Source organism: Rana temporaria, chromosome 3 (assembly GCF_905171775.1).
Source record: "Rana temporaria chromosome 3, aRanTem1.1, whole genome shotgun sequence".
Taxonomy (NCBI): Eukaryota; Metazoa; Chordata; class Amphibia; order Anura; family Ranidae; genus Rana; species Rana temporaria.
The window spans coordinates 459,404,034-459,420,337 of record NC_053491.1 but is presented as its reverse complement, the minus strand read 5'-3'; the positions used below and the strand labels follow the sequence as shown (position 1 = coordinate 459,420,337).

Sequence of the window (16,304 nt, the reverse complement as noted above, 5' to 3'; positions counted from 1 at the left end):
ACAGAAAGCGGGTCATTCTGGATTGCATATAGGTCACAAAACCACAAAACTGACAAACAATAATCAATTGAAAACAACAATCAATTAGACAACAAATATACCTATATTACAAAGTGCAGAAGGCTGATGGGATACATTACCCCTCCTAAGACTAACACATAGGATTCATATCATATTTGGTGTCTATCAAATTGTAATTTCATTCTGCTCAATAGTCTACTATTAGTAGTCGAGAGTGTGAAACCTTATCTTCTGGAAATGTTGATATAGCTGTAAAAGTTATCATTAAAGGATAAATTCACAAAATGTATTTACAAACTAAGGGCCAGATTCACAAAAGGGATACGACGGCGTTTCTCCTGATACGCCGTCTTATCCCTGTTTCTATCTATGCGACTGATTCATAGAATCAGTTACGCATAGATATCCCTAAGATCCGACAGGTGTAATAGTTTTACACTGTCGGATCTTAGGATGCAGTACCGCGGCCGCCGCTGGGGGGAGTTTGCGTCGTAAACCAGCGTTGGGTATGCAAATTAGGAGTTACGGCGATCCACAAAGCTTTTTCCCGTCGTTACGTCGCCGCGAGTGTTAGTTTTATGGCATTTTTATTAATATTTTTTTTTACTACTAATGGTGGTGATCAGCGATTTTTTTCATGACTGCGACATTATGGCGGACACATCGGACACTTTTGACACATTTTTGGGACCATTGTCATTTTCACAGCGAAAAGTGCTATAAAAATGCACTGATTACTGTGAAAATGTCAATGGTAGTGAAGAGGTTTACCACTAGGGGCGCTGTAGGAGCTAAGTGTGACCTCATGTGTGTTTCTAACTGTAGGGGGCGGGGCTGGACGTGTGACATCAGTGATCGTTGTTCCCTATATCAGGGAACAGACGATCACTGACATTGCCACTTTACACTCACCTCTCCCCGTTCTTCAGCTCCTGTGACCTGATCGCGGGACACACGCAGCGATCGGGTTCGTGGGTCCCGTGGGCGCGGTCACGGAGCTTCGGACCGGATTCAGACACGGAGCACGGCTGGGCTGTTAAAGGGGACGTATATATACGTCCCTGTGCCCAGCCGTGCCATTCTGTCGATGTATATCGTCGTGCGGCAGTCCTTAAGTGGTTAAAGCAACATAACATTTTTTTCATTGCTTACAAGACTCATCTGGTTATCCTGTCTTCCAGGTCTTACGTCCAATCTCACAGTCTGTAGGCCAGGTCAGGAACCTCCAAAGCCATCTGGCTTCTACTATAATGATGTTTGGACATCCCTGACATGTACAGCAAGACATTTTCCTAAACCATCTGACGTATTGGCCTGTCTTAAAGGGAAAGACATCCACATGTTCGGAGACTCTACACTACGCCAGTGGTTTGAATACCTGGAGAAGTTTATTCCAAGTAAGAACTTTGCCCTATTTTCTAGCGAAGAAAATAATTGTCTTTTCCGGGAAAGAAAGCTTTTGCATACTATAAAAAGACAAGAATGTATTGATTATTTATAAATGGAGCCATGCAAATTATGACTTTGGCTTTCCCCTTGTCAACTAAATCACAGATACAGAATACAATGCACAGTTTTTTTTCTGCTTCTTAACCCACACTGGTGTAAGATTTTGATCGTGTACCATCTATATGGGAAGGCCAGGTCAGGGTTTGACAAATTTGCTTGGAATCTAGGAGCCAGGTAAAAAAGTTAGGAGCCAGAAAACGCACCCTGTCCCGACAAGCTTGCGCGCAGAAGTTAACACATACGTGAGCAGCGTCCGCATATGTAAACGGTGTTCAAACCACACATGTGAGGTATCGCCGCAATTGGTAGAGCGAGAGCAATAATTCTAGCCCTAGACCTCCTCTGTACCTCAAAACATGCAACCTGTAGATTTTTTTAAACGTCGCCTATGAAGATTTTAAAGGGTAAAAGTTTGTCGGCATTCCACGAGCGGACGCAATTTTGAAGCGTGACATGTTGGGTATGAATTTACTCGGCGTAACATTATCTTTCATAATATTAAAAAAAAATGGGGATAACTTTACTGTTGTCTTATTTTTTAATTTAAATTTTTTTTATTTTTTCCCAAAAAAGTGCGCTTGTAAGACCGCTGCGCAAATACGGCGTGACAGAAAGTATTGCAACGATCGCCATTTTATTCTCTAGGGTGTTAGGATAAAAAATATATATAATGTTTGGGGGTTCTAATTAGAGGTAAGAAGATGGCAGTGAAAATAGTGAAAAATAGTGAAAAATTACATTAGAATTGCTGTTTAACTTGTAATGCTTAACTTGTAATACCAATGGCCACCACCAGATGGCGCCAGCTCACACATCTGGTGGTAATAACTTGTAATACCAACGGCTCACCACCAGATGGCGCCAGCTTTTTTTTTGCCCACCTTTCAAGCCAAGTCGCCAGGACACTATTTCTAGTCGCCATGGCGACCGGGATTTGTCGAGCCCTGGGCTAGGTGATCAAGAAGACAGAACAGCCATTTAAAGTAATCCCTTAATTTGTTTATTTGTAGCACAAACCCCCAAGCCATGCTGGCTGATTTATCCAAGGTTCCATTCCCTGTGAGGCATATGGCAGCCAGACAAACAGCAGTTCGGGCTTTCAACTCAAGACGTTTTTACAACCTCTCCTGAATGATTTAACTCGACAGATAGTAACCCAAGTAAGCCATGCGTGCATGCCTCGTTTAGCAGTGTTTTGCCGCATTTTGAAGCATTAAAAAAAAAAAAAAACAAGCGGGCCCCCAGATCTCGGCCCCCCCCATTCACCAAAAATTTCAAAAATGTGAATAAAGACAGAAAATAATTTTATGACATTTCCTTTATTAAAAAAGAAAAAACAATGTCCCCTGATATAGATCCAACTAACGCCACCCGTCGCACCGGAAACCCCCCCCCCCAAAAAAAAACTCTGGCCTTGTCGAGCGCTTCACGTAGACTGCCTGCTCCTCCGTCTGGCATTTCTTAAATAGCTAAGGGGTGGAGTCACAAAATTATGTTACCTGGTAAACCGCCCCTTGTGATGTAATCAACCCAGCATGCCCCGGTCAGTGATGTCACAAGGGGCGGGGTCACCTGCAGATGTCATCGGGTGACTCCGCCCTTTAGCTATTTAAGAAATGTCAGACAGAGGAGCATGTAGTCCTGATGTAATGACGGTCTGTCTGTCTCATTTCTTGAGGCCCTTAAACTGCCAGGACAGTACAAATGACTCCTTTTTGGAAAATAGACAGTCTGAAGCATTTAGTATGAGGCATGGTGGGTTTTATGAAGTGCATTTTTTTTGCCACAATTTTTGGGAAAATTAAGAAATTAAATATATATATAATATATATATTTTTAATTTTTTACATACTGTCACCAGTGCAGTACAGTGTCATCATATGACTGGCATTTCGGTGATCAGGGATACTGACTGGTGACAGTATGTTAAAAATATTATTAATAATAATAATTGTTTATTACATTTTTAAATATTTGTTTTTACTTTTTTTTATACTTTTTTTTACATACTCTCATCAGAGTAGCTGAGTGTCACCATAATAACACTTTACTACTCTGGAGGTTGATCAGGGATTTTTTTTTATTTATTTTTTTTGCACACTTGGATTATTTTTACAACGATAATCACTGTAATAGCAATGTTTTCAACTGTCATGAAAGGGTTACATTCATGACAGCTGTGATTACTAATCTGTTATATGTGATTAGCTACAGATAATTACATGGTACAGGGTGCTGTGATTGGCCCAGGTACCGTGTGATAGCTGTGGTCCAATCACAGCATCACTCTGCAGGCAACACAGCTGTTATAAGTGAAATTCATTCATAACAGCTTTGTTGACATTTTGGTCACGTGGAGGGTTACCAGAATCCAAAAGTAGCGTGCTGTGTGCCCCAAACCCTGAAACAGCCTGGATCACGTACATGTATGTGATCCAGCCTGCCCATGCCAGCCTCCCACAGTAAATGTACTGTGGGTGGGCGACAAGTGTTTTTTAGGGTGTATGTAAACTCTAACAATTAACTTCTTTTGTTTTCTCCCTTTTGGTCTGTTAAATACCAGTGGCAAGAAAAAGGATGTGAACCCAGTCAAATGAACTTTTCTACAGTATTTTGCCATAAAAGTCACAACATCTAAGTCACAACAATAGACAAACACAATTAGGTAGATTCACGTAGGGGCGCCCAACTTTAGGGCGGCCTAGCCTAGCCTTTTTAGGCTACACCGCCGTAAATTAGTTAGGCTAGTAGTGTTTCACAAACCACTTACCTGCTAATCTACGGCGGTGTAGCCTAAAACGAGCGGGCGTAAGGGCGCCTAATTCAAATGACTGGGAGGGGGGTGTGTAGTATGGAAATGAGGCTTGACCTCACGTTTTTTTACACTGCGCATGCGCCGGGCGACTACATTTCCCAGGGCGCATTGCGACTAAGTACGACGGACGGGCCTATTGATTTCGACGTTGAAGGAAACGACGTAACACCCGATTCGCGGACGACTTGCGCAAACAACGTAAAAAATTCGAACCTCGTGGCGGGAACGGCGGCTATACTTAACATTGTTATTCCACTAGAGCATAGCTCTAATGGCGCGTACACACCATCACTTTATGTGATGAAAAAAAATTACGTTTTTAAAAACGTCACTTTAATTGACCGTGTGTGGGGGGAAAACGTTGTTTTATGTCTTCTAAAAAACGACCTAAAAAACTATCAATTTTATGTGTCGTTTTTCAAAACGTCAACTTTTACTTCACAGAAATTGACCGTGTGTAGCAAAACGACGTTTTTTCACCCGCGCATGCCCAGAAGCTACTTATGAAGCAAGCTTCAATGGAAAAACATGGTGGAACGTAACCTCGCTTTGCTAGAACATTGTGAGAAAAACGATGGTGTGTAGGCAACTTCGTCTTTGAAAATTGAAGTTTCAAAAACGTCATTTTTTACTTCACAGAAAATGTCGTTTTTTTTCATCACATAAAGTGATGGTGTGTACGGGGCATAACTTTAGGCGGCCTATCCCTTGCGGAAACTACGTAAAGCGACGGCGTAGGCCTGCGTACGTTTGCGTTCGTTCGTGAATCGGCGTATCCCCTCATTTACATAATCTACGCCGGCCCCAATGGAAGCGCCATCTAGTGGTCAGCAAAAACATTGCAATCTAAGATACGATGGCGCAAGCCGTCCTATCTTAGATATGTTTAAGTGTATCTCTGTTTGAGAATACACTTAAACATAGGTCGGCTTAGATTCAGAGTTAGGTCGGCTTATCTGTAGATAAGCCGGCCTAACTCTTTGTGAATCTACCTACATGTACTCACGCTAATAAAACAAACAATTGCAACTTCCCTTGTGTTATTTTACATTACTATTAAACATTCATAGTGCTGGAGGAAAAAGTAAGTTAATCCTAATTACTTCAACTAAAACTAATTGGAATCAGTAGTTTGCACACCTGGAAACCAATTAATGAAATGAGTTTGGAGGTGTGGTTTAGAGCTGCTTTGATTAACAAAAGACACTCAAACTTTTTAAGATTGCTGTTCATAAGAAGCATGTCACGTACCTGGTAGGAGTCTGATATGATGAGGTCGGCCTCTCTTGTATCTCCAGCCTAAGCCCCACTGAGAGTGGAACAGATGGCGGCTAGGGTCAGGAGGAACACGAGCGCCTGTAGGTGTTGCTTGCAGAACTTGCAGGTGAAGATGTAGACTTCGTGACACGGACAGATCAACAGGCACAGAGCACGGGTAGCGCTTGAGGGACCAGCCGAAGTTAAGGGGAACTCCAACCAACTTGCAGGTTCTGGGTTAGCAATTTGCTGGAACTTCCAGAAGGCAGAGGTCAGAGGAATAGCCGGGTTAGTTAACAGGCGGGCAGCAGGGTACCAAGTCATCAGCAGGAGCAGGGTCAGGTGGATAGCCGGGTTCGGTAACGGGCGGGCAGCAAGGTACAAGGGAAACAGCATGAGCAGAGTCAAATAGATAGCTGGGATCAGGAACCTGTAATCAGAGAGGTATCAGAGTCCAGAGGCGGAGTTAGGTAAAGCCAAAGTCAGCAACGGGAACCAAGCAGAACACAACGGGAGTCAGGAAATCAGGGCACAGCTGAAGACCAGTCAGCATTGTTTGGAAGCCAGAGCCCCCTTTAAATAGGCCGACTGGTGCCAAGAGAGATTTGGGATGCACTCCTGCGCGTGCACGCCATCCATTGCGCACGCGCATGTGCAATAGCGCACTGGAAAGGCGGCTGCTGTTCTTGAATGCGCGCATGCACACGCATGTGCGCCAGGGGCGTTCTAGTAGTTCTCTTACAAAGCATCAGCTGATGTGAACCATGCCTCACAAAAAAGAGCTGAAGGCATACGTTCAAGAATAGTTGATCTACATACGGCTAGAAAGGGATGCAAAGCAATGTTTAGGCATCCATCAGTCGACAGACAAATTGTCTATAAATGGAGACAGTTTAGTACTGTGGCTACTCTTCCTAGAAGTGGCTGCTCAGCCAAGATGATTTCCAAGGCAAGACACAGAATCTTCAATGAGGTAAAGAATGAGCAGCAGCTAAAGGTTGGAAGACATCACTGGAACTTGTAAACATCCCTGTTCATGAGTCTACCAAACACTGCAGTGCTACTGGGAAAATGTTTTTTGTACTGATGAAACAAAAGTTGAACTGTTCAGGAAGGATGCTAAGACGTGGACCACTTGCCATCATCGAGGGGAAAATTAACTCCTAAGTTTATGGAAAAATACTAAAGGACAATGTCAGGGTGGCTGTCTGACAGCTGAAACTTAGTAGAAGTTGGATGATGTAGCAGGCCAAGCTTCAAAGCAAATCCACCACAGACTGCCTTCAAAAACACAAATGCACCTTTTGGAGTGACCCAGTTAAAGCCATGACCCTAACCCCATAGAGATGCTGTGTAAGGACTTCAAGAGAGTCATTCACAGCAGACATTCTGTAAACGTGTCTGAGCTGAAGCAGTTTTGTAAAGCGCAATTGTCAAAAATTCCTTCTGAATATTGTACAAGTCAGATTCAGAGCTACCAAAAGCACCTACTTGAAACCATCTCTGCCAAAGGAGGTTCGACCAGCTATTATTGCCAAGAGTTCACTCACTTTTTTCTTCCATTACTGTGAATGTTTAATGTGCATGTTCAATAAAGACACAACAATTTGAATTGTTTGTGTGTTATTAGCTTAAACACATTGGCCCAGATTCTCGTAGATCGGCGTATCTTTGTGCGGGCGTAACGTATCCTATTTTTGTTATGCCTCCGCAACTTAGACGTGCAAGTGCAGTATTCTCAAAGCACTTGCTTCGTAAGTTGCGGCGGCATAGTGTAAATAGGCCGGCGTAAGCTCGCCTAATTCAAATTTGGAAGATGTGGGCGTGTGTTATGTAAATGTTATGTGATCCCACGTAAATGACGCTTTTTACGAACGGCGCAAGCGCCGTCCGTGGACATATCCCAGTGTGCATTGCTCCAAAGTACGCCGCAAGGACGTATTGGTTTTGACGTGAACGTAAAGGACATCCAGCCCCATTCGCGAACGACTTACGCAAACAACGTTAACATTTTAAAATTCGACGCAGGAACGACGTCTATACTTAACATTGTTATGCCGCATGTACGCCTCATATATCAGGGGTAACTTTACGCCGGGAAAAGCCTAAAGTAAACGGCGTATCTGTACTGCATCGGCCGGGCGTACGTTCGTGAATTCGCGTATCTAGCTGATTTACATATTTCTAGGCGTAAATCAGCGTACACGCCCCTAGCGGCCAGCGTAAATATGCAGTTAAGATCCGACGACGTAAGAGACTTACGCCGGTCGGATCTAATAGAAATCTATGCGTAACTGATTCTAAGAATCAGGCGCATAGATACGACGGCTCAGACTCAGAGATACAACGGCGTATCTGGAGATACGCCGGCGTATCTGGAGATACGCCATCGTATCTCCTTTGAGAATCTGGGCCCTTGTGCTTGTCTATTGCTGTGTCTTAGATGAGGATCAAATCGTAATTAATAGCAAATTAATGCAAATTTTTTTAATTCCACATACTTTTTCTTGCCACTGTATATTATTGAAAGGGTTTGTTATATCTGTTTAATAAAGGGAAAAAAAATACCCATTGATCCTGCCACAAATACAGTGAGCTAATTTCCTATAGGAGCAATTTTGCGAACAGAATGCCTCCTTACTATGGTATGCAGATGAGGAGAGGTAAGATGTTCTGCGGTGTTAACCTGGTTGCTGTCCTAGAGTGACAGCGCTGTTCTTTTATAGATACAGAACAGTGAGTGAACGTTGTCATCCTACAGTGTTTTTGGCAGGATCACCAGGTGAAAAGAAAAACTAGTGCAGCTACCGCATCTAAGGACTGGTAAGATGCAATATATTACTTTTTTGGACTTGGGCTTAGATACACTTTAAATCCCCCCCACCCATCCCGACCACTTACGCTCACTTACTCCACCTTTCCATCTGTACTGCGTATGCTTCATGACAGAGCCTACACCATTGGCTGCTCAGGTCTGAGCACGGCATAATGAGAGGAAGCCACATGTTCCCCCATACCCAGAAGTGTGGGGTATTTCATTGAGGATTTGTTGGAATAACAGAGTGGGAGTGGAGTCTGACATAGATTTGTATAAGCAATAAGTATAAGTTACAAGCTAGCTCCTTTATATGTTTGATATAATATCCACTCTAAACTTAGAAGAGTGATTGCGGAAAAAAGATCAACTGGTCCATCGAGTATACTCTTTTTTTTACATAGTGTTTTTTTTTTTTTTTTTAAGATAAACATTTTAGGGATACAGTTTTACTGCCTTAAAGCGGGAGTTCACCCTAAAAAAAAAATTTAAGATTAGATTCATGCTCATTTTGTCTAGGGGAATCGGGTAGTTTTTTTAAAAACAAAGCCGTACTTACCGTTTTAGAGAGCGATCTTCTCCGCCGCTTCCGGGTATGGGCTGCGGGACTGGGCGTTCATTCTTGATTGACAGTCTTCCGACAGGCTTCCGACGGTCGAATCTAACGCGTCACGATTTTCCGAAAGAAGCCGTCGGTGCGGCGCTATACGGCGCCTGCGCACCGACGTTCGGCTACTTTCAGAAAATTGTGACGCGATAGATGCGACCGTCGGAAGCCTGTCAATCAAGAAGGAACGCCCAGTACCGCAGCCCATACCCGGAAGCGGTGGAGAAGATGTATCTCTAAAACGGTAAGTACGGCTTCAATTTAAAAAAAAATACCCAATTCCCCTAGACAAAATGAGCATGAATCTAATCTTAAAAATTGTCATTTACGGATGAACCTCCACTTTAAGCCGCATACACACAACCTTTTTTAATGTCCTAGAAAAAAACAGAGTTTTTTTCGACATGATTCTTGTCAAGCCTGCCTTGTCTACACACGATCGTGAAAAAAAATGCTTGAGCAAAGCGCGGTGATGAACACATACGACGGCACTATAAAGGAGAAGTTCTATTCGGATGGCGCCACCCTTTGGGCTGCTTTTGCTGATTTTGTGTTAGTAAAAGTTTGGTGAGAGACGATTTGCGCTTTTCATTCTTCGTGCTTTTCAGTCTGTTACAGCGTGACGAATGTGCTATCTCCATTACAAACGCTAGTTTTACCAGAACGAGTGCTCCCGTTTCATAACTTGCTTTTGAACATGCACGTTTTTTCACGTCGCTAAAGCCTACACACGACCGTTTTTCACCACGTGAAAAACGACAACGTGAAAAACGCCGCAAAAATTTAGAGCACGTTCTAAATTTTTAATGCCCATTTTTCACGTCAAGAAAAATGCTCTGGAGCCCACACACGATCGTTTTTAATGACCATTTTAAAAAAATTGCATTTTTCACGTCATGAAAAACCGTTGTGTGTACGCGGCATAACTCTAAAATGAGCGATTAAATTAGGTCCGCCGTGACCGTAGTTCATCAGCCATACGAATATTGAAGGAGTTCTGCCTTGTTTTGATTCACGAGTTTGATTTTGAATTTTTGTGAGTGCAACTTTTGCTGATTTTTATGTGGTGTGTATTAAAACTGTTTTTACGTTATCACACTATTATATGCTTTCTTCATTATTTATGAGGATCTTATTCATCACATGGTTGGATATGGAAGCTCACTTAATGGTTTGAACAACTATTACATGCTATTGTGCCGAAACACGAGAGTGTCAGGCAAATCGTTCTGGTGAGTGGCCAATTTTATTGGTGGAGGATTCACTTTACACATCGGGTGTGGTGGAAGATTTCTTTGAAGATTTATCTTGAAGATTTCACATTTGAGAAAGAGAAAGTTTTTTTTTTTCCTTGTTTTTTCTAACACCTATGAACTATTTTTGCTTATGAACACTTTCATTCACGGGTTCTGCTCATTTGTTTATTTATCTTATTTACTTATATATTCTTTAATATTTATTTGTGTGGGTCATACACACACTAGCGCTGTTTATATATAATTTTAAAGCGGTGGTTCACCCTAATGAAACATTTTTTTTTTATAGCATTAAATTAGGCATAGTAGCGCGAGCTACAGTATGCCTGTATTGATTTTTTTATCCCCGTACTCACTGTGCAATCCTCTATAGAAGATTCCGACTCCCCGCGGGGAATGGGCGTTCCTATCAAGAGGGAGGATGATTGACGGCCGGCTATGGCACGTCACGCTTCTCCGGAAATAGCCGAAATAGGACTTGGCGCTTCACGGCGCCTGTGCATAGTCTGTGCACAGGCGCCGTATAGCGCCGTGAAGAGCCGAGACCTGTTCCGGCTATCTTCGGGGAGCGTGACGTGCCATAGCCGGTCGTCAATCATCCTCCCTCTTGATAGGAACGCCCATTCCCCGCGGGGAGTCGGAATCTTCTATAGAGGATTGCACAGTGAGTATGGGGATAAAAAAATCAATACAGGCATACTGTAGCTCGCGCTACTATGCCTAATTTGATGGTAAAATGTTGTCAGTGTGGGTGAACCACCGCTTTAATTTCAATTTCACTATTTGAATACGTTATATATACTTTGTAACTCTAAAATGGTTAAGTAATTATATGTTTTTTTTAATTATTTTTTTCTAAGGTCTCAAGAGGATAGATCTACATGTCAACTATAAGTCAGGACCTCTGTTAGCTGTGGATCCTAATGCGGGTCTTGTCATGCGATGGAGAGGCCATGGGTTGCCCTTGAGGACTGGCAAAACAATGGTCTCTGACTTACACTACGAGGGGGCCCATTTGGCTGGGATTGGTGGAGGACCTCAGACCATTGTGGCATTGACTCTGTGGGCCCATTTCACCACCTTCCCTGTGAGTGTCTATTTGGATAGGTTGGAGAGAGTCCGTCAAGCCATCGCATCTTTACTTTTCCGTAGCCCAGAGACCAAAGTGATTATCAAATCAGCAAACACGGGATACAAGTCAATATATGGCAGTGATTGGTTGTCTCTTCAATTGGACATCTTACTGAGGGAGGCCTTCAAAGGCATGGCAGTTACTATTATAGATGCCTGGGACATGACGTCGTGTCACTACCTTCCTGATAATATTCACCCAGGTCCGCCAGTCATCAGGAATGAGGTGGACCTTGTGTTGTCTTATATATGTCCAACATAATGGACCTAACTTATTGACAATTAGGCAAGAGATGTAAACTTAAGGGAAGAAACCCTATGACATAACCTGCTGCTGCTTGGGATTTGTCTAACATCTGCCTCATGATGGCCTCCACAGCCTTGACTGGCTGAACCTGCAATGTGAACAGAAAAGACAGAGGTCTGTGCAATCACATTTAAAAATCTGAATGGTTTATTGAAGATTAACCACTTAAGCCCCGGATGACCGGGCCACTTTTTGCGATTCGGCACTGCGTCGCTTTAACTGACAATTGTGCGGTCATGCGACATGGCTCCCAAACAAAATTGGCGCCTTTTTTTCCCACAATCAGAGCTTTCTTCTGGTGGTATTTGATCACCTCTGCGGTTTTTATTTTTTTGCACTATAAACAAAAATAGAGTGACAATTTTGAAAAAAAAACAATATTTTTTACTTTTTGCTATAATAAATATCCCCCAAAAATATATATAAAACATATTTTTCCTCATTTTAGGCCGATACATATTCTACATATTTTTGGTAAAAAAAAAAAACGCAATAAGCGTTTATTAATCGGTTTACAGCGTCAGAAGCAAGTTATGACGCAAGCTTGAATGGAACAGAGTGCCGCCGTACGTGCTGAACGTAACCGCGCTTTGCTAGAGCTCTTTGAAAAAACAATGGTGTGTATGCTACGTCGTTTTTTAAAATGAAGTTTTAAAAAAACATCATTTTTTTCATGAGAAAAAAATACGTTTTTTTTATCACAAAAAACGACCGTGTGTACGCGGCATCAGTCCTGCTTCTTCATATCCAGACCTGGCCCTACTTGTTGTGGTTTAAGGTTGAAGCAGTAGGGATTAAATACCACCAACAGAAAGCTCTATCTGTCTCAGCAAACTTCTTAAAATTTAATTTGTATACAGTATTGCATGACTGCGCAATTGTCATTCAAAATGTGACGGTGCCGAAAGCTAAAAATCGGCCTGGGCAAGAAGGGGGTGAAAGTGGTAACTACCTCAATACCGGCACAATTCTGACACTTTCATACACATGTAAAAATCTACTTTTTTTTTACGAGAAACGTACTTATAACCCCCAAACACATATATATATATATATATATATATATATTTTTTTAAGTAGGGACCCTAGAGAATAAAATGGCGTTTTTTTGCAATATTTTATGACACAAATGCGCAAATGTGAGTGAAAATTTTTATGTTTACAAATAAAACTGCCCTACTTTTGCATACTACACCGTGTGGAGTTTTCTTCTTTTGAAGTAAGGAAAGCAGTCAGAGGCTGGTGTTGATGCAAAAGTGTTTCTGCATATTGATCTGAGGGGAGACGGAAAGATTGCCACAACTTTGAGGAGACACACACCTGGATATTAATTACAGGCTATGGGCCAGATCCACGTACAGCGGGCGCAACTTAATTTTTGGGATTTAAGTTACACCGCCGCAAAATTTCTACCTAAGTGCCCGATCCACAAAGCACTTACCTAGAAATTTTCGGCTGTGTAACTTAAATCCGTCCGGCGCAAGGCGTGCCCAATCTAATGGGGCGAGTCCCATTTAAATTAGGCGCGCTCCCGCACCGGACGTACTGCGCATGCTCCCGACGCGATTTTCCCAACGTGCTTTGCGCGAAGTTACGTTGCGCCGAGTTTTGTGAATCGCGCCGGGTAAAAAAAGTTGCGTCGGGAAAAAAAAGAGATGCGGCGGGGAAAAAAAAAATTCAAAAAAATTTTTGACAGCGTCGCGGGAAAGAAGGGTCTACTTTTACATGGTGTACTAACTTTACACTTTGTAAAAGCAGCCCTAATTTTGCGTTTGCGTTCGCGGATCTCCGTAAGTGCTAATTTGCATACCCGACGCGGAATTTCGACGAGAAATGCCCCCAGCGGTGGCCGAGGTACTGCATCCTAAGATTCGACAGTGTAAAACTATTACACCTGCCGGATCTTAGGAATATCTATGCGTAACTGATTCTGTGAATCAGTCGCATAGATAGAAACAGGGATACGACGGTGTGGTTTGTGGATCTGGCCCTATATACCTACCTTTATCTGGTGAGAGTTTAGCACATAAGAGGTGGTGGTGACACACAGAGGGTGAAAAAGTCACAGAATTTCAGTCAAGAATACTGGCACCATATATATACATTTTTTGGAATTTGGCAACATTGGACTTTCTTTGTGCATGTTTATATTTTATGTTGTTTTGCATTATCCGTGATTGTATATCGCGTGTCACGTTTTTGAGCACGTTGGTGTTATTGTATATTTAAATATTTAAACGTTTTAAGTTTAAAAATAGATTGGAATTGTTATATCTGTAGTGGTTAAAAGTAAATTTTGCACGGAATCAGCGCAGTAGTATATGTGTAACATATATAAATATCTATTCTCCATATTATTACACCCCCTGGAGGTGTTTACAGTAACTGCAGCAGATATAGTAAATTGATAAACATCAAAGAATAAAAAATTTGCGCCGGTGACAGAACACACAAGATATGAAAATAGTGACTTGTCCGTTATTGAAGTGGTTAATAACACCTCTAATAAAACTTTAATGTCATAAACATATGAAAAATAGTGCATGCATTCATTCGCATGTGCTACAATATATAACATTGTGTGCATAAATAAAGTTAATGAGTAATTGTGCAAAAAATTCAAACTTCCACCAATTCAGCAGAAAAAATGAGATTCAAGCATTAAACACTTTAAATAAATTGCAGTTGAATTGGTGGAAGATTGAATCACTTGTACAATAAAGGAGAGAATAGCACAAAGGTGTTCATGCTCAAAGTTATTTCTTCTCTTTCAAATTTTTTTATTTTGAAATAACAAGTGATAAACAAACTATATATGACAAATTTATAGAATACTGGGCCAGATTCACAAAAGAGATACGACGGCGTATCTACTGATACGCTGTCGTATCTCTGTTTCTAACTATGCGGCTGATTCATAGAATCAGTTACGCATAGCTAGTCCTAAGATCCGACAGGTGTAATGGACTTACACTGTCGGATCTTAGGATGCAGTACCGCGGCCGCCGCTGGGGGCATTTCTCGTCGTAATCCAGCGTCGGGTATGCAAATTAGCACTTACGGAGATCCACAAAGCTTTTTCCCTTCGTTAAGTCGCCGTAAGTGTTAGTTTGCCGTCGCAAAGATAGGGTACCTTTACAAAAGTGTAAAGGTACTCTACCATGCAAAAGTATACCCGTCATTCCCGCGTCGTTTTTTTTTTTTTTTTTTAATCTTTTATTTTTCCCGCCGCAATTCACAAAACTCGGCGCAACGTAACTTCGCGCAAAGCACGTCGGGAAAATAGCATCGGGAGCATGCGCAGTACGTCCGGCGCGGGAGCGCGCCTAATTTAAATGGGACTCGCCCCATTCGATTGGGCCCGCCTTGCGCCGGACGGATTTAAGTTACTCCGCTGCAAATTTCCAGGTAAGTGCTTTGTGGATCGGGCACTAACTTGTGTAATTTGCGGCGGCTAAAGCGCATCACGGCTTCCGAAAATACCCGAGAGTGACGGGTGTTTACGGCGCCTGCGCAGTCAGCTCTGCACGGCAGGCGCAGGCGCCGTTTAGCACCGTAAACACCGAGTGTCATTTCGGGTATTTTTGGAAGCCGTGACGCGCTTTAGCAGCCCGTCAATCAACTCCTCTTCGCTTAGGAACGCCTACTCCCCGCAGGATTCCCCGCTCGGAACCGGATAACAACGCCTCATAAAACGATAAGTAGCGGGGAAAAAAAAAAAAAAAAACAGCATACTGCAGATGTTAGCAGTATGCTGGAACTAATGTCAGAAGGTTGATTTGGGGGTGAACACCCGCTTTAAGTTGTAATAAACTATCTGTGTAATAAAAAAATCTATTAGATTATCATATGTAGATAAGGGCCCAGATTCACGTAGGGAGCGCGTATTTGTGAGCGGGCGTAACGTATCCTATTTACGCTACGCATCCGCAACTTTGACAGGCAAGTGCCGTATTCACAAAGTTGCGGTGGCGTAGCGTAAATAGGCCAGCGTAAGCCCGCCTAATTCAAATATGGAACATGTGGGCGTGTTTTATGTTAATCTATTGTGACCCCACGTAAATTACGCTTTTTACGAACGCATGCGCCGTCCGTGAAAGTTTCCAGTGCGCATGCTCCAAATTAACCCGCAAAAAGCCAATGCTTTCGACATGAACGCAAATGACGCACAGCCCTATTCGCGAACGACTTACGCAAACGACGGAAAATTAGACGCTGGCCCAACGTCCATACTTAACATTGGCTGCGCCTCATATAGAAGGGGTAACTTTACGCCGGAAAAAGCCTAACGTAAACTGCGTATCTGTACTGCGACGGCCGGGCGTACGTTCGTGAATAGGCGTATCTAACTGATTTACATATAATAGGCGTAAATCAGCGTACACGCCCCTAGCGGCCAGCGTAAATATGCAGTTAAGATACGACGGCATAGGAGACTTACGCTGGTCGTATCTTAGAGAAATTCTGGCGTATCTGATTCTTTGAATCAGGCGCCAAGATACGACGCCTCAGACTCAGAGATACGACGGCGTATCTGGAGATACACCGTCGTATCTCCTACGTGAATCTGGGCCATAATATTTTCC

General features: G+C 42.6%; 1 protein-coding gene across 1 annotated transcript in view; it reads left to right on the top strand.

Moving 5' to 3' along the window:
• Positions 1-11,938, top strand: part of LOC120933507 (NXPE family member 3-like) — a 99,104-nt gene extending 87,166 nt beyond the window's left edge. The window contains exons 5-6 of the mRNA XM_040346748.1: positions 1,203-1,418; positions 11,141-11,938. Coding sequence (XP_040202682.1) covers positions 1,203-1,418; positions 11,141-11,673 — 749 coding nt within the window. The 3' untranslated portion in view covers positions 11,674-11,938. The remainder of the gene's footprint in view (positions 1-1,202; positions 1,419-11,140) is intronic.
• The last annotated feature ends 4,366 nt before the right edge of the window (positions 11,939-16,304 follow it).